The sequence below is a fragment of the Sphaerodactylus townsendi genome, linkage group LG07 (genome assembly GCF_021028975.2).
Source record: "Sphaerodactylus townsendi isolate TG3544 linkage group LG07, MPM_Stown_v2.3, whole genome shotgun sequence".
Taxonomy (NCBI): Eukaryota; Metazoa; Chordata; class Lepidosauria; order Squamata; family Sphaerodactylidae; genus Sphaerodactylus; species Sphaerodactylus townsendi.
The window spans coordinates 38,257,154-38,279,877 of NC_059431.1; the positions used below are offsets into that span (position 1 = coordinate 38,257,154).

At 42.0% G+C, this 22,724-nt stretch overlaps 1 protein-coding gene across 1 annotated transcript in view; it reads left to right on the forward strand.

Moving 5' to 3' along the window:
- MRPS27 (mitochondrial ribosomal protein S27) overlaps positions 1–22,724 on the forward strand; it is a 62,182-nt gene that overhangs the window by 10,067 nt on the left and 29,391 nt on the right. The window contains exons 3-4 of the mRNA XM_048503426.1: positions 3,995–4,065; positions 6,209–6,267. Of these exons, the coding sequence (XP_048359383.1) occupies positions 3,995–4,065; positions 6,209–6,267 (130 nt within the window). The remainder of the gene's footprint in view (positions 1–3,994; positions 4,066–6,208; positions 6,268–22,724) is intronic.

Here is a 22,724-nt window from a genome sequence, read left to right on the forward strand (position 1 = left end):
TTTCTATCTATAATTTAAACACTTTATTGCAAGTCCTATATTCTGCTGCCAATAGGACTAAGCATTTCTAAGTCCTTCATCTTTCCTCATAGGGTCTCCGTCATAATTTTATAAACCTCTATCATGCCCCCCCCCAAGTCTTGTCTTATAATAACAGCTGTTTTATTTCCAATCCCTTTCCTAATAACCCCAAATATAGATGTATTTTTGAAGCTTTCATGGCCAGATTCAATTGGTTATTGGGGGTTTTTCAGGCTGTCTGGCCGTGGTCTGGTAGATCTTGTTCCTAACTTTTCGCTTGCATCTGTGGCTGGCATCTTCAGAGGTGTATCACAGAGGGAAGTTTGCCTTTTTGACAATTTCTTTATGCCTTGTACTATGGCTTCAAAATCTCTCCCTCTCAATCTCAGCAAGTTCCAACCCTCTTAGAATGTAGTTGAAATGGAAATTTTTTAAATTCCAATGTCCGTCAGCTTACCAACATTGAACTTCATCTGCCCACTCACCCTATTGTGGAGATCCTTCTGGAACCAATCACAGTCACCCTTGGTTTTCACCATCCTGAATAATTTTGTCTCATCTGCAAACTTGGCCATTACACTACTCACCCTAATTTCAGATCATTTATGAACAAATTAAACAGTATTATCCTCAATATTGATCTTTGTGGGACCCCACTGCTTACTTCACTCCATTGTGAGGACTATCCATTATTCCTGCTCGTTGCTTCCTGTCATTTAACCAGTTATTAATCCATAAGAGAGGTCATACTCTTATCCTATACTTGCGATGTTTATTTAGGAGTTTTTGGTTAGATACCTTGTTAAAAGCCTTATGAAAGTCCAGTTATGTAATGTCTAATGGGACACCATTATCTATGTGCTTGATTAGTTTCTCAAAGAACTCCAAAAGGTTGATGAGACAGAACTTCCCTTTGCAGAAGTCATGCTGGTATTCCCTCAGCAGGCTGTGTTTCTCTATATGCCTAATAATTCAATCTTTTATTACAGTTTCAACTAATTTGCCTGGGTCAGATATTAGGCTAACAGATCAGTAATCTCCCTTTGGTCCCCTTTTTAAAATTGCTACTGTCTGGTCTTCTGGTAGAGTGGCTGAATTTAGTGTTAAGTTGTATCAGCAAGTAGATAAACAGTCCTCATTTTTGAGTTCCATGAGAACTCTCAGGTGTATTCCATCAGGTTCTGGAGACCTAATGGTTTTTAGATCCCCCAATTCCCCCAACTTCATATTTTGTCATCTCAATATGACTCAATTTTTCAAACTCCCTCAAAATAGTGACTGTGATATTTGGACATGCTCCACTCAGGCCACAGTAAATATAGATACAAAAAAAGCATGGAGCTTCTCTGTCATCCCTACCTTCCTTTAACTATTCTTTTACTCCTTGGTCATCCAAAGACCTAACTGCTTCTCTGGCTGTTTTCTGTTCTGGATGTATTTAAATAACAGTTTATTGTTGGTCTTGAAGGACTTTCAGTTGGCAAGTGTGTCAAATAAAGATGTATTCTATCTCCCCATCTCTTTAATCTATATGCAGAACATTAGAAAAAAATGGTTTAGATTTAGATGAAGGAAAATCGAAAGGACCATTAACAATTTGAGATGTGCAAGTGATACCACCTTACTAACAGAAAATAGTGAAGTCTTGCAATGAGTACTGAAGATGGATAAAGCAGAAAGTCCAAAGCAGTATTAAAGTGGAACATCAAGAAGATGAATGTAATAATTACTGAGAAACTGCACAACTTTAGGGTTGACGAGGAAAAAAATTGAAATAGTTGAAAATCTGCTAGTCCTTGGCTCAGTTAACCAAAACGAAACCTGGAACGAAGAAATCAGAAGGAGTTTGAGGCCCTTTCCGCACAGGGCCAAAACCAGTGGCCCAGGGATGGAAAAACACAGGTCCCTGGGGTTCTGTTCGCACAGGCACTGCCGCTGCAACGCAGCAGCGCCGTCCTGTGTGGCCCCGAGCAGTGTGAAGGCGCCACTTTCCACCTCCCTTCCCAAGGGAGGTTTTTGGAAAGCGCCGCCATCGCGTCGGCCCCACTCACTTCGTCCTCCAGTGTCAGTCTGGAGGGCTGCTGAGACCCGCTCACGCTGCCCTCCGACCCCAGGAGGTCAGAGGGCAGCATGGGTGGGTCCCTGCAGTCTCCAGACTGACGCTGGAAGATGAGGTGAGTGGGGGAGGGACGCAGAAGAGGCGGCTCCATGCGGAGCCACCTCTTTTGCGTCGGCCTCTTCAGGGGCCGTTCGCATGCTCCCGTGCGAACAGCCCCCTCCCCTCCACCGGCATAATTTCTGCTGCTGGAGAGGCTCCGGAAAGGGCCTGAGTCCAAGACAGACAGATGTGAAGGAGCTAGGAAAGATTAAGGATGTGTTGCTGGCAGCCAAGATCAAGATAATTCATGTCTTAATATTCCCCATGACTATAGGTGTTAGAATTGGACAGTGATGGGAAGAAATCTGACAGGAAGAAAGTTGACTCATTTGAAATGTGATGCTGGATGAGAGTTTTGTAAATACCATGGACAACCAAAAAGACAAATATGCTGGATCTAGATTAAATCAACCCTGAACACTCCTTATAACCTAAAATAACCAAACTGAGGCTATTGTACTTTGGTCATATCATGAAAAGACAATAATGCTAAGAAATGTTGAGGATAGCAGGAAAAGAACAGACACAAGATGAAATGGATTGACTTAATAGAACCCACAGTCCTCAGTTTGCAAGACCTGAGCAAGGCGGTCAACGACAGGACATTTTGGAGGTCATTATTTCATAGAATCACCATAAGTCAGAATTGACTTGACAGCATTTCTTTTGCCGAGTCTGTGGTTCCTTCCGTTCAATTCAGTAGGATAAACCTTTCACTTTTTAAAAGAAGCCTTTTGGGTTTTTTTTAATAATTTCTTTGGCTTGTGTTATTAACCGCTTTTCCAAACTTAGGGAATGCATTTTATTTTCAATTAGCATGGTTTTGAGCAACTAGGTCAGCACAGTTCACATGAGAGGGAGATTCACATGAAATTCAGAGACAAATGCACAACAAACTGCATAACAAAATAATAATAGAGGGCATGATACAATAGTGTGTATTGTGATCACCTCTGGGAAAATTCTTGCTTATGTGTAGAAATTCTACAGCTATATAAAAAAGACACAACAGGAATAAATTATTCATTTGTTTTCTGACAATCCAAGAGAAGATGTAGTTAACCTGATGCTTTTATCCCTGCTTTCAAAGCATTCATACTCTCTTTTTAAAAGTCTTTTATGTTATGTTTGTCGGATTCGTGTCAGTAGTGCATACTTTTTAGTAGGGCAAAAGCTCTGGCATAGATTTCTAGATTCTGTGAGATAGAAATAATTTATGAGTACTTCATAAAATAATTTGCTGTATGAAAGATTAATAGAATTGGAAACATCAGGATTGTTTTCTGACCAATAGTATTTTACACAATAGAAATATCTCAAATACTGCTATTGTAACAATGATGCAAATAAAGGCTATTCATATGCTACCTTCTGCATTTGGAATCTGTATATTTGTGTGTGTACTTAATCTGAGAGAGGGCCACAGGTGCATTTATTTGAAGCTGTATTGTATTCCCATGGCTCAGGTGACATAGTTCAGTGCTATTGTGGGGGACAGGCTGGATCCAACTTTAGGCTAGCGAAAGTCCTCAAGCTTTACTCGGTATACTGATAGGATAGTCAGAGAATCCATGCTACTGCCTTCAGTTGCTATTTCACCTTCTTTCAGAACACATATGTGCTCGCTGGAGGCCAAGAGGCAAGTGGCAGTTTTCTGGCAGATGTGGAAAGTACTTTTTTCAAAAATAAAGAAAAATTTCCTGCTTAATTTGTCTCCTAGTCCTGATTGCAAAATAGCTTTCCTGGTCTTTGCATTTTAAAAGCACCATAATAAATAACTAGTGAAAACTGAAAATGTCTGTTTTCCTTATACAGCTGAATTGGCCTTTTGGATGGACAAAACCTATGACAGAAAGCTTCCAGTCAGCTCTTTAACCATATCCCGGGTAAGAACACATATTCCAGTTGAGATAAAAGTGAAAGTCATCCAGCGTATACTGTTGAAATGCAGGAAAGTTTAGTTAGGCATATTTGTTCCGGGAAACTTTAATTTTGCTGTGCAATGTTGTTTTGTACAGATACCTGACTAATATCAGAGATCACAGTTCTAGAGATTTAAGGTCCTGGGCATCTCAGCTGAGGTGACTTGGTAGAGGGTACTTATTCCAATCTAATTGCTATTCTCATGTGTTGTTGTTATCATTTAATCTGCATTATTTGCCCCACTAGTGAAATGACTTTCCTCTAGTTGTAAGTAGCATTAATGCTTTGTAAAACAAGCTCCATGCTTCAGTTCCCTTAGGCCTACAGATAAGACTCTGAATTCTAAAAGGTCGATAAAGTACCGCTGGCACAAAGAGGTCACAGAAATGTCAATATAGCATTAAAGCAATATGTTAAATTAGACTTTTTAAAAAAAAGGTAAACTGCCTGAAGTAGAAAACCATAACTTTACTGTGACAGTTGATCTGAAAGAAAGTGGATGTCAATACACTACTGTATTGACATATGGAATAATAATTGACATAACAATTTATGTTTATTAGATTTTGCATGGGATCTTGAAATATGGTAGGAGATCTGGAATTAATTTTTACAGTGGAGTGGTCTAGTAAAATATTCTGTTTCTCATGTTTCAGTCCAGGTTCCTGACAGGTTAGAGAAATTCTAATTGTTTAGATAGCTGTCCTGAGATTCTGTGTAGCAATTGTTGATATTCCTAGTTTCAGTGAATTTGTTTGGCTTATTTTCAAAGAAAAAGAAAAGTGTTTCTCCTGTTGACCCTCAATAAATCAGGTACCAGAAGGTTGCACAGTTTGAGTAGACTTTATGTGAAAAGTGTTTTCCTTATAAAAAATCTTTCAGTTTATTCATTTAACTACCGATATGTGTCATCCTCTAGTGTTGTGCAAAAAATAATTTTGCATGACAGAGAATGTATTGATCTATGTTCTTAGGTGTCTTGCTCCAGGGATTTCTGTGTGAGAAGTTGCTGCCTTGTCTCTAATATGTGTTGTGAAATGGCAGCCCCTCTTTTTACAAGACACCCCATCATATCACCAAGGGATGTCAATATATCATCACTAGGGAAATGAGTTTTCAGATCAGTCGCAAGGGCAGGCCAGCATATAGCAAGTTATAACAGTCTAACCTGGAGGTGACTGTTGCATGGATCATTGCAGCTAGACCAGGATATCATCTGTGATGTCAGGCTCCCTCCTTTAAGCCAGGTGCTCTAATTTGACTCTGCTCCTATATGAATCTATCGTTCCTTTCAGTCATTGTCCTTTCATGCTGGTTTCAGCCATAGACAAAAGTTTGCAAGACACTGTTGGTGAGGATCCCTTTGACTGATGTTGCCAGTGATAGCTATTGAGAAAGCTCTTTTTTCTTGTAAGAGCAGGAAAAATTGTGCCATGTGTGATTTTCATTTATAATTGCATGTAGACCTGCTCATATACATTTGAAGAGATCAGAATATAAATTATTTTTTTAAAGAATCAATGTGTTGTGCAGTGTATTTAACAGTCTCACACTGTGATCACTGAAGTTACCTCACCTACTTTTTCATTCCATCAAACCTACCTTCATGGCCTTATTTTCTCCTTCAGAACTGAGATTTATGGATATTAGCTGTATGCTTTCCTCAGTGTGCAGCCATGGCTAAGACTTCATTGTACCTGCAGTATTAGCCCACTACTAATTGAGCAGAAGTTATCCACTTAATAACTTGATAAAACTTGCCTTATTTCTACCTGTTTTCCATTTGTGACTAAATGTGTTTATGGCCATCACGCAGTGCAGAAAATGTTTGGAAGACATTATGGCAGGTCTTTGCAATCCACATGTCATAATTTGGTCGTTTGCAAAACCAGTTCATTGTACATATAACTATAGAACAATTGCTTTTTAATTTCTTTCTTTGAAAAAATGCTGTCCTGTGAAGTGCTGTGTAGTAAATAATTTTAATACACTTTTGGCTGGCATTTTTTTTAAATAATGAAGTAAACCTAAGGGATGTGTATTGTGTGGTTTTATTCTCCATTATGGTTTGAGAACTGGTAATTTCTAAGGCTTTCTTTTCTACAGTTTATTGATAACATTTCTTCACGGGAACAAGTGGATCAAGCTGAGTATTATCTTTACAAGTAAGTATCTTTACTGATTATGGAATTTTGTTTATGAGCCATAGCAATTGTCAGTGTAAAATACATGCTTTGCTTCTAGGCCTTCATCTGAATTGGTTGCGTGCTGCTTTCAAATATGATGCTGATTATCACCTGGTATATTATTGGTGGCAGGAGCTAAGATGGACTACAAGGGGCCCACATTTTCTTAGTTTGTAGCTCCACAACCAGCTAGTTAGGTAATTTGTAGATCTTCACAGTGTGTTTTCCTGATCTAAGGTCTTTTTTACTATTAGTTTTATAGGGAGAACACGCGTGCTGTTGTGGTAAGTGATCAGGGCCATTATATAGTTGACTAAAGTTGGTCATCAGAGTTCAGATTTTTTCAGCATGTATGTAGCCTGATCCCACATGTGTTCACTGTGAATTAAATGGTGCTGTTTTCCGTGAGACTTACTTCTAGGTAAGTATGCATTGGCTTGTAGGCTTGTAGTGCTTTTATAGTCTTTGCATCAAAACCCTGCTGTGTGGTAGACAAGCATTGTTTTAGTTTTACAGGAGTGCTGAGGCTTAAGGGCAAGCACAGGTTCTGTCTTTGAGGTGGAGCTGAAACTGTATTGAAGTCAACTTCTGCCTTATTGATTTTGGTTCATGGTTCAGGGCAAAACTAATTGAGCGCCTCTAACAAAGCTATTTAGTTCAGAATTCTTCCTCAGTGAAGACCATATATTCCAGTCCTTTGAAAGACATTTATTTCCCGTTGCTTACAATGTGCATCTACGGTTGTTAACCCTATATTTGAGAGCCTTTAAAAAGCCTTTTAGTTCCACTGCAGATGTTGTGTTTCCTACCCTCAGGCAGTGCAAAAGGGCATTTTAAAGAGAGCCCACCAGCTTTGCCTTCAATAAAAGATGTGAAATTACAGGACTCCTCATAGTTTTTGCTTCTCCTTGGTTTTTCTCCAGGTGATAATTTAATTAAAAATGCTATTTTTGAATTCTCTCGTGTATTTGCAAGAATTGAAGGTTACTTCTGGGTATAACACATTAATCAAAAGAACCACCAAAGAAGGGTTCTTTGGTTGAGTTGAAAAGGTAAAAGTGCTTACTTTTTTGACATGTACATATGATTAATTGCTTGGTGAAATAAGATATCAGTATTTTTTTCATTTTTATATGTGAATTGGGATTTCTAGTGGCATGAAAGCAGAAACATATGTTTAGTAGTTCCTGTCACTGGAAAGATTGCAAGCTTCAACGAGGCCACCTTTTTTCCTTGCAGTATAAGAATGGCTTTGGTGGATCAGATCAAGTCAGTGCAATTGAGTATTCTATTTTGAACAACAACTAGCCAGCATGAATGTTATTCCACCCCCTGGTATTCCACAGGATAAACTGCATCTGTACATGAAGTTTCCATTTAACTATCATTGCAAATGTCCATTGAGATACCCGTTATACAATCTTTTATAAAAGGTAATCTGAATTGTCAAAGGCTTTCACAGCCGGATTCAACTGTCTGTGGTGGGTTTTCCGGGCTGTGTGGCTGTGGTCCACCAGACCACACCCACACAGCTTGGAAAACCCACCACAACCAGTCATCTGAATTAAGCCATTTAGTATGAATTATAATAGGGCATCTGTGATGGATGGCTACCTGCAGATACTTTATATCAGTCTAAGTGGCAGTTGAGAGTGGTAGTCAGAAGTTGGTAACTCGGGGGTTGGGGAGAAGGAGAGGGAAGGATTGAGAAGGATCCTGAATGATGGAAGTGAAGCCTTGGGAAAATAGCTCCTAGGAAAAGGGGGTGATCCTTATCAAGTGTTAAAAGGAGGGATATTGGAACCTGTGTATGTTCCTGCCTCCACAGACTTCAAAAATATTGTCAAATAAACATGTGACTGTTTAGCTAAATACCATCACATCGCAACTGATTTACAGCAACCCCAGCAAGGCGCTTTCAAGTTAGAAGCAGATGTGGCTTATCATTGCATTCCTCTGCAGAATCTTCCATGACAGTCTCCCATCCAATACTGACCCTTCTTAGCTTCCAAGATCTGATGAGCTCGGTCTGCGCCGTACTGCCAGACAGTAATTTTCATCTTGAACATAAGTTGCTTGTGTGTATGTGAGATGCAGGAAAGGATTCTACCTCTTTTCCCTTAATTGGTGGAATGGTTTTGAGGAGCAGGTTTATGAGGGGAAATAATCCAGAAGATCTCTCAGTATCAGAGAACAAATTGAGAAGAGAAGAATAAATTGAGAAGAGAAGAACTTGTGAGGAAATCTGTGAGCTGAAAAGAGGGATTACAGAAAGCAGAATAAAGATAGTTGCTTGCTAACGAAAATACAAGACTTTAGATGACTTCATCTTGGAGATGGCTCACCATTCACACAGCAAGTATCTGGAAAAATGTTGTGGAAAAGAGCAATAAAGACTTTGTCCCTACTACCCCAAGTGTCCCTCAGAATGAGGGAATTCATCTTGGCTGATTTAGAAGGTGAGATGCTCACTCAAACTGAGAAGGATATGGTCGCTGTACTTGCCTAGGATTATGGGTTTTGTTGGTCATGGGCATGTGGTGCAGAATATAAAGGAAGCAGGTGGGATGTAGAGGGGAAGTAATGGGTGTCAGACTAGAGAAATTCTCCATTGATCTCTGGATTGACATTTGATAGGTCATTGTGACAGATGGCTAGGTGAAAGATCTTCAGGTTGAATGTCCCCACCACCCCAAATCCAGGAGTCTTGCATGTTTTTCTGATCATGGTATAATCAAATTTGTGCTTCAGTTGAAAACTTGCACAAAGTTTGGTCTGTATTCTTACCAAAACAGAAAGGTGTACTATAGCACAGTGCCTGAGTCCTACCATTTATAAAATCTTTGTTTTCTTGCCTTGTAAACAAGCGCACCTGTTTTCTATGTCCTAAAGTCTTACCTTATATGAAATATTGGCAGAGATAATTTTCTTGTGAAGTACAATAGGAACTGTAACCAAAAAATCTGAGGGTTTGCTGAATTTGTGCCTCATCAATGGCCTTCATCTACATATTCTCTTGCAACAAATAATTTAATTATGGTTTCATCATTAGTCACCTCACTTTTGTTGCAACAGCTGGGTAATGGTGTTTGAAAACAACAGAAAGATTAGTAATTGCTAGAAAATACAGATGGCCATCAAGATGGTACAGGAGAGCTACATTATGTATCCGGAATCCAACTGTAGTGCAAGTTCTTTTTTATGTATTTATAACTGTGACTACTCAGTTGTTATTTCACAGTAGAATTTATCCATGATTTTATAAAACTTACAACCCAATCCAAAGGTGGGGAGGGGATTGCTGCTCAGATGCAGATTATGCTCATGCCAGTATTTTTGCTCTCTCTGCCAGTGTGAGGGGCATCTCCAATGGCATAGAGGAGAAGGAGGCTGGCATCTGGCCGCTGTGCAGCTTTGCAGCAGCGAAACCCAAAAGTGGGGGTCGCTGCTGAGCTACCGGTATGTTGGCATCTGATCAGACGTGGGGGGGGGTGTTGGGGCAAGAGCCAAATTTAGTTGGCTTTTACCCAGCCTTTGCTTCTGAGAATACCACAGCTCAGGCCTTGGAGTTATGCCATCTTCTGTTTGGGGCAATGGAGGGCTTTTTAGACGGCTGGAGAACACTACTGAAAGAGTAGTGTTCTCTACTGAATGAACTGTTCATTACAGTTCAGAAGACTACCTATATTATTGCAGAAAAAATAAACGAGTCTTGTGGTATAGTGGTTAGAGTGTTAGACTAGGGACTGAGAAATCAGGTTCAAATGATTTCTTCTCCACATAAGCTAGCTAGGTGACCTTTAGATATGTACAAATCCTCAACCTAACCTAAATTTTGCCTCCTGCATTGTTTTGTAAAAATAATCTTTAAAAGTTTGCTTTGTATACCTGGGAAGAAATCTAAGCAACTATTTGCATAGGACTTCATAAGCTATGACTTCATATCTGGTTATTTATTATGCATGACTTCTAATTGTTCTTTTGTTAAGTTACTGGTTTGAATTTTTTAAAAAAAGGAAAACTACTTATGTCAGGGTGTTTGGGTGTCAACATTGACCAGCAGGTGTACTTTTATATGTTACTGGTGGTGATGGGATTTGTAATCACCACAGCAGACGTAAAATTTTTGTACAGGTTGGAAAAGACTTTGTGAGTGACCTGTAGTTAAGATTATTGTAAACTTCCATTTTTCCCAGTGATGATGAATTAGGAAATGGAAGCTGTCAGGCCTGTTCAAATGTGTCCTGATTTTAAAAGAAAAGTCTTGTGCAGAAATGCCTACAGCAAAAGTGACACACAAAGAAAAACCAAGCATGTTTCTCAGGTTTGTATAGCACAACATATTTATAGAATATAGTTTGTCACCTTTTCGTTGGTGGCTCACTTAGTTTTTGTTACTGAAATAGTTTGAGATTTAAGAACAGTTCTTGTATTTTCAAAGTGGCAATAGAAAACTGGGGTGGGGAGTATGAATATAGGGGATGATCTCATGAAAGTTTATCATATTCAAATCCTGTTTCATGAGTTGCAGGTTCAAATGTCACTCTGGTTTCCAATAATAAGACTTGCATATGCTGCCATTACTGCAATCTGGCAATAATAACAGTATAAGATTTACCTCACAAGGCTGCTCTTAAGGGTAATGTGACAGTGCGTCTGAATTACCTCTAGGTCTTGAAATGTGGGTTTTATTTATTATATGAATGAGAATTAATCAGTGGAAGTCCAGAGTGTTAAAATTTCACTGGATTGTTCCTTATTACCCTGAAATAATCTATTTTATGGTGAATTGTCTCAGTGACATGGATAGCTTTGGACTGTGGGATGTATTTGAATTGCCTATATGGTGTAACTATTTTGTGCATATGTGTGTGTGTGAGCATGTGTAAGAGAAGTTGACCAACAAAGATTTGGGCTTGTATCATGAATTTGTACAAACAAGTGTCTAAAATGTGATATTGAATGTTAGAGAACTATTGTAGATCTGCCATTGTTGTTTCTTTCTTTTTTTAATATAAGGAGAAGGTAGAGATATGTTTGCTTGGGTGTGAATAATCCTAACAAGTGAGATATCCTGTTTTCTTCCTATTTCCTGGTAATTTGGAGGAGAAGGGGGTTTGGATGTATACCCCACCTTTCTCTCCTGTAAGGAGACTCAAGGCAGCTTACAAACTTCTTTCCCTTCCTCTCCCCACAACAGACACCTTGTGATGTAAATGGGGCTGAGAGAGTTCCAAAGAACTGTGACTAGTTCAAAGTCATCTATCAGGCTTTATGCGTAGGAGCAGGAAACAAATTCAGTTCACTAGACAAGAGTTTGTCGTTCATGTGGAAGAGTGGGAAATCAAACCCAATTCTCCAGATTAGAGTCCACCACTCTTGATCACTACACCAGGCTGATTTGAAATTTGAAGTCACTTAAAAAACCCAATTGCTGCTCAGGTTTATTGAGGAGCATCCTTAGAATATCAGATAATTACAGCTTTTTAAAAATCCTGTCTGGAATTGTTCTGAGCTTCTGGTGTCTTCTGTGGTAATTCCATCAAGTCTTATGTGGTGTTGCAGAACTTTATGCTTCTTCTTCAAGAGTGACCCTTCAAATTACCCACATACTTCCTCTCTTGAGCCCCAGGAAGGGAGTCACATAATGTCTTGAAGTGATGGTTATTAAGTGATAGGTATATTGCTTAATGACATATATTCAGCTGTGCGTTCCAGAGACTTGAGGGTACTTATGTTTTTGGATGAAGGGGTGGTGATTTTTGCTTGTTCCCCCTTCCCCCTGCATATCCCACTTTGCCCCTTGTCCTGCTTATTCTCACTTGTGAGGAATGCTCCCTGAGCTTCTTGGAGGAAAAACTGGAGAAAAAATTGACAGCTCAGTCTCCCACAATTGCTTACACCTGAATATTGATCAACTGTGTGTTTCAGTCACATACCAGCAATGTCTCATATGTAGAAATACAAAACACACATCCTAGCTTTCTTCTTTTTCCTTTCAATAAGATCTCCAGCATATGGTCTTAATCCATAGAAAGAAAGAGTCACCATCATTAACAGCCAAAGGACGCAGATGGAGCTAATTGCATGACGATTTATTGTTAAGAGCCCATTATCTCTGAGGTATAATCTAGCCAGTGTAACATTGTTCAATAAGACTTTTAAAATTAATTACCTTCCTGGTAATTGTGAAGTGTGACTGCAATAGTGAACTGCAGCACAGCTTGAAGGTAGACATCTTGAATACATCATTAATCAGAGAAACTGATTTTGGTCACCTATTCATGATGGTTTCCCAGGAGTGAGGGGTGTGTGTTTGTGTGTGTGTGTGTTCACCCTGCATATTCCCTTGTTTGTGAATTTTTGGACATCAGGGGCTTCGGATCTATGTGTTTCTAATCTGTGTTTGAGAAGTTAAAAGAAGCGTGACTTGATTTGTCAACAGTATGTGTTTTTAATACAAGGCCTTCATTTATTTTTCTTGACATTTCATCTCATTCATTATATTTCTGACATTTTCAATTGGTAGTGCTGGGGGCAGAAGTGCACAGTGGAATATGGTTGTCATAGTGAAGAATTAGAAGACCAAGTGAGTAGAAAGGAAGAGTGCCTGGCAGCTGCCCTGTATCTCATTAAGAAAGGCAGCGGGTGTGGAAAGGTGCTATACTAACAAGGTTTCAATGAAAATAAATTAGCATCAGATTAAAATCTACAGTTTTGATGGAAAAGGTAGATATTGAGCTTTCCTTTCATTTTTTTTATTCAGAGTTATAAATCTTGCGATCCTTCAGTTTTCAATGGTGTCCTACCGGCAAAGTAGACAGTATCATTACATTTGGAATCTGAGAAATTTTGGGTAACCAATAAAAAAACCCCAAAAACCTTGTTACTTTAGGTTTGGAGTTTCAATTAGTTTCTAGGTATTCAACCTCAGTGAAAACCTGTGGGGTTATGGAAATCAGTCCCCAGGATGTTCCACCCTGTTTCTACATCTGTTCACAATAGCTTTCTTGACTGTTTCCATGGAAAACATGTATATTTAAATTCTTCCCTCCTTTCCACTTCTGGCATCAGTAGTAATTACAGCAATAGTTACACATTGCTCATATCGTTAAACAATAAAAGCTATTTTCCTAGGCCTTCAATTTGATAAATCCACTTTTTGACAATATATCAATATATGCAAGCAGGAATGTGATTAGTAGGTGAGATGTAAGATTGAATGGGTTTGCTTCCTGTAACTTCCCGTCTAATTGTACAGTGATCCCAGATCCTGAGCTGGTGGCTGCAGCAAGCACATTCATTATTGTGAGGAATTGGTTAAGACTGTTGCAAACAATTACCATGACTCAAGGATCACAAGGAGAATGGGATTCTCTTCTATTTACTATACTGTGTATGATTTCATTTGAGGAGGAATGCTGCTAACAAGCAGACCTGACCTCTCAGTTTTGTTGGAAAAAAGCAGTGTTAAGCTTGAATTTAATGCACAATTGTTGATATTTAGATAGTAGTTCCAGTGTAAGAAGTAAAATATTTTGAATGGTGCTTTTTTTCTTAACCCATACTGGAAATAACAGGGGAAAACATTATACAAGCAAATATCTTTTAAATTAGACAGGCTGGGACAGTAGAAAGCACCAGAGAGGCTCTAATCATGTTGCTATAGCAACACCATCACACTCCAGCATTTTCCTGGGCCTATGTATTCTAATAGTACCTTATTAAAGGAATTTGTATTCAAATCTAACAATTTCAACTGTAAGAGCTTATTTTTTATCAGATACAAATCTTAATTGTTTTATCTAAAATGTTGGGATTTTTGAAACATTTTCAAGGGGTTTTAGTTTCTTGGTGAAAATGCCTCTATTCTTTGTATGAGAAAATGTATTCTGATTCTGTTTTCCAGTCATTTTTCCCTACACAAAAAGCAAAAGAATGGAAGGGAAATTGTAGGGGAGAGAGGAGAAAAGACTCATGGAAACTTTTTTAAAAAATGTTCTGCCATGAGGGAGAAACAACAAAGGAGAAATTTTGATCTCTTCTCCTTTTCTGTCTCTTTTGCTTGCTGTCCTGTAAGAGAATAATGTGATTTGAGAACTATCTCTGTTAGCTTTAAACTCTTTAAACATTTTATATTTAATAAACCTAATTTTATTAAAAGCGTAATATTAGGTATGTGATAGTTGTTCTACCAAGAACTTGCCAAAAAAACTCAAAACAAAACTTAGACTTGTAGCCAGGTTCTGAGTGATAGCCTTGTACTTGATACTGTTTGTGATAATAAGGGGGACATTTTTGGCTAATTTTTGATAGATGTCAAGTTTCATGTGAGCCAGTGGTGTAGCCTGGGTGGGACCACAGGGGCGGTTTCCCTGGGTGCAAAATTCTTAGGAGCACAACATTTTAAAAGAAAACAGAAAATCTCCCCTGACATGCCACTTCCCACCTTGGCACCCTTTGGACAGCCAGGCACTAACTTTGCAGCCCCTCCTTCTCCAAGGCCCTTTCTGCATGGGCCGGAATTACCGATTCCGGCCCGGTAAAACATCGGGGGGGGGGGGGTCGCTTCGCACAGGCAGTGGTTCAAAAACAATGCAGCACTGCTCTTTCCCTCCCCAAACGATGTATTCAAGCCTCGCTCAGGGAGCGAGGTTTTTAGAATATGCCGGCTTCCACCCGTTGCCAAGCAAATGGCAGTGGGTGGAAGCTGGCATATTCCCTGCGCCGGCCCCAAACAGCTTCTTACCTTCTCCCTGGCTTCCGTTGCTCTGAGAAGGCCAGGGAACATGCCTCCTGGCCTCCGTCGCTGTAGCTGTCGCTCTGGCCATGGGGGCATGTCCCCTGGCCTCCTCAGAGTGACGGAAGCCAGGGAGAAGGTAAGAAGCCGTTTGGGGGGCTGCGCGGCTGGGCGGAGCCTGCTCCACCAGCTGCGCAGTCCGTGGGGCTGTTGGTGCGAACGGCCCCTGGGCTGGCATCGGCATGAATCATGCCGATGCAGCCCCCCCAAATCTGGCACGCAGAAAAGGCCCAAGTGAAAATTTTGCAGAAGTGGGGGAGAGCTCGAAGGGGGTGAGAAGCATGGGAGAGTGAGCAAGGGCTGTGCCCTGCTGAACACCCAGCCTGAATGGGAGCCAATTGCACAGCCCTGGCCTCTGCCAATCATTGCTCTCTGTCCAGTCCCACCTGTGCACGTTTCCAAACTCTGCTTTTCGACCATGCTGCTCAAATGTCCCAAGTCCCCTGCCAATCACTGGAGGCCAGAGCCAGGAAAGGATGGAAGCAGCATCCGAGTGCCCCAGCCCTTCCAACGCTCCATGTTGGCCAAGGTAGCAAGTGGAGCAGGCTTGGCAGCTTGGAGGGAAAGCCAGGCCACACACCCCACTGGACAGCAGCGCATTAGAGCCAGCGCTGACTTGCAAGTGAAGCCACAGCCTGCACCTGGCTGACCCGGCTTCTCTGCAGACCGGAGGAACTGGAGTGGGAGGTGGTGGCCCCAGTGGCAGTTTCCCCCACTAGCATCCAGGGAATTTGGGCACCCACCTCGCCACTGCCACTCCTTTGGGCCCGAGCCTTTGTGGCGGTGTTGAAGCTGAGTGACGAGAGCCCCTTTGCCCTGGTGGCGGTGGACCATTAGCTGGCACTACACAAGGTGCAGGCTGAACCACCGACCATCTCACCCATGTTCATCTCTTCGGAACCTACAGGGTGGGTGATGAGGTCCCGGCCACCCTTTTCCCACCCTTCTCCAAGCCAGCTCTGCTCAACAGACACCTGGGGGTGGTGTCAGCGGTGGCCAAGTTCTACAGGCATGGTATGGAAGCCTTCTTCCTGGGCTCAACCACCACCTTTGAGGCGCCCTTTGGCCCCGCACTGTTAGCCTACCTGGTGGCCACAGCCCTTCTGCAGCAGCAGACGCTCAACCCATGCTACACCACTGATATGCTCATCTCACTTTTCCCCTCACCAGTGAAAATATATTTATGTAGAGACAATAGCCAAGGTTTTGATTTAGCCTCAATTGTAACCTCAAGGCTTGACTAGGAGGCTGTCTATAGCCTTGATGAGATGTCCTGTTGGAAAGGGGACCTTCTGGGAACATGTACTAGGGGTGCTTTCAGGGTGCTCTCTGGCTTCCTGGAATCTTCCAGGCATAATTCAAAGAACCAGTTTTCTTCTTTTAAGGAAAAAATAACTTGTGTGGCTTTTGGTTTACCCTTCTAAACCAGACAGTTTATCTAAGAGCCAGCTTTGCGGATGTGCTAGGCCAGGGGTCGGGAACCCGCGGCTCGCGAGCCGCATGCGGCTCTTCCGCCGCTGTTCTGCGGCTCCATGAGTGGAGCCGCCGGCCCCCTCTTCGCCTGCCCTGCAAGAAGCAGGGCGGGCACTTCTGTAGCCCGCGGCCAGTGAGGCCGCGCCGCGGGCGCTCTTCCGGCGGCCGGGATGGCCAAGCCGCCGGGCTCCTCTTTGCCTGCCCGCCCTGCAAGAAGCAGGGCGGGCACTTCTGTAGCCCGCAGCCGGCGAGGCCGTGCTGCGGGCGCTCTTCCGGCGGCCGGGGTGGCCGAGCCGCCGGGCTCCTCTTTGCCTGCAGAAAGAAACATCGCTACTTTGCCAGCAGAAAGAAACATCGCAGAGAGCAGAGAAATCGGGGGGAGGGGGAGACCAAGCCCAACAGCCCACACAGCGAGTTTGGGGCCCCCAGCACCATCCGTCAGCCCAAAAATCCACAAGAATCCCCCCAGCCGAAAACAACGAAGCGGGGAGTTGGCAACGCAGGGGATTTTGCAGCCGCCCTTAAAGGCGGAAGTCAGCAGCACCCAGCTGTTGATTATCAGGCGAAAAAAACAAGGAAGGAGGAGGAGAGAGAGGCGAGGAAACGAACAGAAGAGGGGAGCAATAGCCGTAGCAACCACAGCCCTAGCAAATTCACAGCCGTAACCCGGGCCGGGGAAAAAAGTGAAACCGGCCCGGAACAACAGAAACTGAAGCAGAAAAAAAGAGAGTCCAAACAACGAGGAGGGGAAGAAGCAGAAACAGCAGCAGCAGTGAGCCGGCCGGTGAGACTAGTCAAACCGGCCCCCCGCAAAAAGAAAAAGAGGCGAGAAAACAAACAGGGGGAGAAAAAAAAGTACAAGCAGAAATAGCAGCAGTGATTTCTACTTCTGTAGCCCGCGCCGCGGGCGCTCTCCCGGCGGCCGGGATGGCCGAGCCGCCGGGCTCCTCTTTGCCCACCCTGCAAGAAGCAGGGCGGCACTTCTCTAGCCCGCGGGGGGGGGGGTGAGCGCGCGGGGGAGGGAGGGCAAGCGAGCAAGTCAATGGGGGAGCGGACGGGGGTGAGCGAGTGGGGGGGGGGGTGAGCCAAATGGCTCTTTGGTGGTGAGCCAAATTTGGTGGTGAGCCAAATGGCTCTTTGAGGGGAAAAGGTTCCCGACCCATGTGCTAGGCCTCTGCAGCTGATTGAGGAATGAATATACTCTGTTATTTGTATAGCAAGACTAATTCAGTTCAAAAAGAGCCAATGCTGTTTTATATATCTGTCTGTTCTTCCTAAATCTTGGAGGAAGGGACAATAATCTAAAATGAAAGCAGCTAAAATTCAAAACATGTAAAATAACGAACATTACTAACATTTAATAACTAACATTACTTTTTCAGCCTTCTAAACAAAGAAATCTGTCAGTACATCTGGAAAGCACTGTTGAGCCTTGGATGACTGGGCGGGGGGCAGACCATGGGGTGCATGTGATGTCACTTCTGGAAAAAAATGAAAGTGGTGTTATGTTGCTGTAGGAATTGCGGGAATCTTTGTGGTAAAACCAAAGGTTGTCAGTGGAAAGCCTTCTGCCATAGCAAGACGTCTGGCAGTCCTAAGTCATGCTTTTTCAGCTTCAGACATAAGTGTATGCTAATGAGAGTGCATATTCAAAGTAAGGAAAGGAGCAAGTTGTAGAATAGTGTATACACCTTGGGATAAAAGTGTGTGTGTGCTGAAACCTGGAAGTTTTAAGCATTCGTAATGTCCTTTTTATCTTGTTCTAAAATACATGATAATTTCTGTCAAAGCTGAATTTGCAAACCAGCTCAAAGCACAACAGTTTATTCTGTGTCGGAGGACTTAATTATCTAAAGCATGCTTTATCCCAGTGGTTCTCAACCTTCCAAATGCTGTGACCCTTTAAAACAGTTCCTCATGTTGTTGTTGTTGTTGTTATATATTTTTTATTTTTTTTATTCGGCTTAATAGACCGCCCAACCCCCGAAGGGCTCTGGGCGGTGTACAATGAGACATAAAACAAATACAATATAAGGTCTCATAAAATACAATATAACGATAAAACATTAAAATACATTAAAATACATTATAGCAGCAATTCCAGAGAGTACAAATAAAAATACATGCCCAAATGCATGACCCCCAACCCTAACATTTATCCATTTTACAGATGGAGAACTCTGATGCAGAGAGTCTTAGGCGACCCCTGTGAATGGGTAGTTCGACCCCCAAAGGGGTCGCAACTCACAGGTTCAGAACCACTGCTAGCCAAACTTAATTTTGGCTGAATTTTGCCCCTCCTCCAACTTTCTCTGGGGTGTTCCACACTAAGCCGCACAAATTCTAGGCCAATATTGTTTCCATATGAATGATAATGATGTGCAATATACCATTTTACAAAAATAAATAAAATTGTGTTCAAATAGATCATTACACATTCAAAAATACAATGGTTTTAGGAAAAAGTGGACTTTCAGATGACGTTATGGTTACAGCAAGAATTACAATGAATTTGTGTTGGTGGGAGGGGACTAAGGAAGTCAGTAGGTTTAATTCTCCTTTAGAAAGGGCAGATGAAAGCTGATTGTATGTAATGCTTTATTGATCGAAGAAGGTAAATGCCTGCTCTCTTGTGGAGGGAAGGTGGAGGGAGTTCCTTTGTCCAGCGCTCAGAGGACAGCTATAGTGTTTTGAAAATCTCAGCTCTGTTTTTATTTAAATAGCTGTGTTAGAATTTTTTTAAAAGACAGCTATCTTCACTGCCACAGTTATAAGGTTTGACTCATTGTTTGAAGAAGGGAATTACATTAATGCCATTACAGTTTTTTATAGTGCTAGAAACCCCCTGAAATTTAGGCCTTTTCTGCATGTATAGCTTACCACAGATTTTCCCAGTGGTCAGACCTTGTCTCTTGGAAACATTTTCTGTGAAATCATTCTTCGTACTATCTTCTCTCTGTCCACCCACCCCCCAATTGTTTTGTACTTTTTCTCCATCATCTCTTTAGTTGCATTTATTACACACACCACTGCTAGTGGCTTAACAACGGGGTTCTGGAGCCACAGGCACCACTTCCTCGGGCGCATTGCAGGGTGCCCCTCCCTTGCAACTCTGCCCTGGCACTGACCACACAATGGAATTTGGGGCAGGAGTGCGTTGAATGCTGGAGAGCAGGGCTCACCCCACTCCCAAACACCACATGGAGTTTGGGAGTGGGGCCAGCTGGCTGGCCCTGCCTTCAATTTTCACATGGAGATTGAGAGCAGTGCAGACCAGTTTGATGCTGGCCTCAGCTCGCCTGGGTCCACGTGGAGATTGGGGGTGAGGCGCAGCTGTTGGGGTGTGTTTGACACCCAGTGTGTGCCCTAGGCATTGTTTTATAAAGCTATACTCCTAGCAACTGCTGAAACTGATGTGGTGAGATGACATGGGTGATGCAGAAGAACAGCCCTCCCTCTTTTGTACAGGAGCTTGTTACCCAGCTTAACAGGTTATGAACATATTTTTAAGAAATCTCCACCAGCTGCTAAGAGTGTAACAGCACACAAATACCTTTAAAATGGCGATGGGGAAAATAACTCGGCTTGGCAATGCTTTGGGGAAATAGCTCACTTGACGATGCAAGAGGCAGACTGGGAGGGCATCTTTTAGACTATGTATACGGGGAAATATAGCATGGAGCGTTCTGCAGAGTAACACAAGGAGTCCAAATTGAGTTTAAAATGTTTATATAAATTTAGTCTCAAACACACATACAGGAAGATATGGAGGCACATACACTCAAGTTCCTAGAGATATAAAAAGGTGAGAAAAATAGGTTTGGATGATAGAGAGGGATTTGGGAAGCAGCAGGGTGATACGTTACCTAATGGTTCCAATGCAGTAGACGAAGTAGAAGGCAGGGACTCTATGCCAGCACAGAGATCCCGGAGAAGGACGATATCGTGTCTCACACCAACTTGACCAAGGGAGGGTTCAAGTTAGAAATGAGCAATGAGCTTAAGGTGAGCAGGGCTTTTATAGGGTGGATCGCTGGTTTGGCGGGAAAAGAGACCCTTTGCATTAGGTTTCATTTCTTACAGCTGTGCTGGGTTGCAGGGGCTGAGCTAATCAGCAGCTCTATCTATTGTCCTAAACCCAGGGGTTGGTAGCCAATTGTTCTCTTGATTACATTAGCAACACCTTGAATAGGTGGTTGGAAGAGCGAGTCTCTGGCTATTGTAATTTAGCTGAGGCAGCAAGATTAAATCAGGGATGGGAGCACTTAGGAGCTTTTAGGAACAGCTGAAGGGAAGGAAGGTTGCAGCATCTCCATTCAAGGGATAGTTCACATTTACAATTCTATTGACTGTAGCTCTGGCTTGGGTGTGGACATCAAGGAGCAAATGAGTAGATTTATTTTCTACCCACTGTTTGCTATTCTTTGGGCTTGCTGTTAGCCCATTTTATCCTGCGCCACACCATATATATCTGTTAGCCTCAATGTAACTCAGAAATGTATCACACATATACCTTGTATTTATAAATATCCCAGCTAGGATGCGGGTTTTAAGATGTGGGGTGGAAGGGATACATAACAAGCTCCAATGTTACTACGCAGTTACCTTTTGAAGCAGCAACTTCCAGGTCTCAACCTCCATTTCTACTATTGATAACTACCAACCCAAAATGGAAGCCAAAACATCTTCTGGAGCAGAACAAAAGCATGTACCCTCCCTCCCAAAATAGAACCACACATTTTCAGCCAGATCTGATGTGCAATACGTCTTGATCATTACTGTATATAAAACTGCTAAATATCAAAACCACATATGTATTTATCTATACTTGAGAAAAAATGAAGGAAACAGGTTTCTGGAACCAAACGGAGAAAAAAGTGTGGAATTAAAAGAGAAAAAAATAGCATGTGGCAACAAGATACATTGTGAACAACAACTCATGCGGAAAAGGCCTTGGTGATCAAGTTAAAATGCATGCTGTGTGTGTACAGAAACAATGTGCTGGTGCATTGCATTGTTTGAACATCAGTTCAGATATCTCGGCGTGTATCTGCATACATGCAAATGGATGCAGTATTGGTATAGGGCAGGCAGTGTGATAAAAGGAACGCTTCTTTTCCTGATGTGTGATTAATAATGAACTTTCTTGGAGCAAAGGGTTTTCCGGGCACTTTTATTTGACAGTGAGGCATGAGCAGTGCCTCAGGGCCTTTTTATAATGCAAAAGCTTTCTCTCTGTGTGCTTAAAGCTTGAAATGGCAGACAAAGGGGATTTCTTGGTGATGTCCGTTAGTTTCTAAGCTAAGCCTGCCTGGAATCTGTTTGATCATTAAGCTTTGTACCTAAAAAATATGCCTGGGAAGAAGGACCATGGCATTTTGAAATGAAAGCTTTAACTCATAGCTATGGCTTGCATTTAGAAAGTGAAGTGACTTTGCAGTTATTTTAGAGACCAGTTAGTGTCTGGCCGTTTGAGAGTTTCATTGGCAATGTAGCCACCCTCCCCCCCAATGACCTTCTTGTAAAATAATTTGAGAATCAGAAATAAAGACAGATCTATTTTGTAGTAAGTAAACACTGTCTCAGTTCACAGGTTTGTAGTGTGTATGTGCAGGCAGCACCATTTCAAGTACGTATGCTACTCTACTCTGAGTCCTGATTAGGACATAACTCTTTGAAGGGAGTGCATCCAAGTGAAATTGATGTGGGTGGGGAGGCCTTTATTTAAAAACAAAACAGCAGTGGCCATTGAATTATCCACCTGATCTGGAAAAAGTCCCAGTGCTTTCGTTCTGTTCTGATAAACCTTTGAACCTTCTGATAAACCTTTGAACCTTCTGATAAACCTTTGAACCTCCCAAGTACTTTACAGTAGTGATTATGTTTGCTGTTAAAACAATCCTATGAGAGGGAGAGATTTAAAACATTTCATCCCCTATCTGTAGATGCTCAAAATTCAGGTAGGAATAACATAGCTAGCTGAGTGTTCTCTTTTCACAGACACAAAGGTGAGGTAAGAGGATGGTGAACTTGTCCAGAGACTGCAGAATGTTATTTTAAATGGTGCTTAATATCTGGACACCTGGATTTAAGGCCAATTCCTTGTCCACTGGACCATAAGAACATAAGAACATAAGAACATAAGAACTAGCCTGCTGGATCA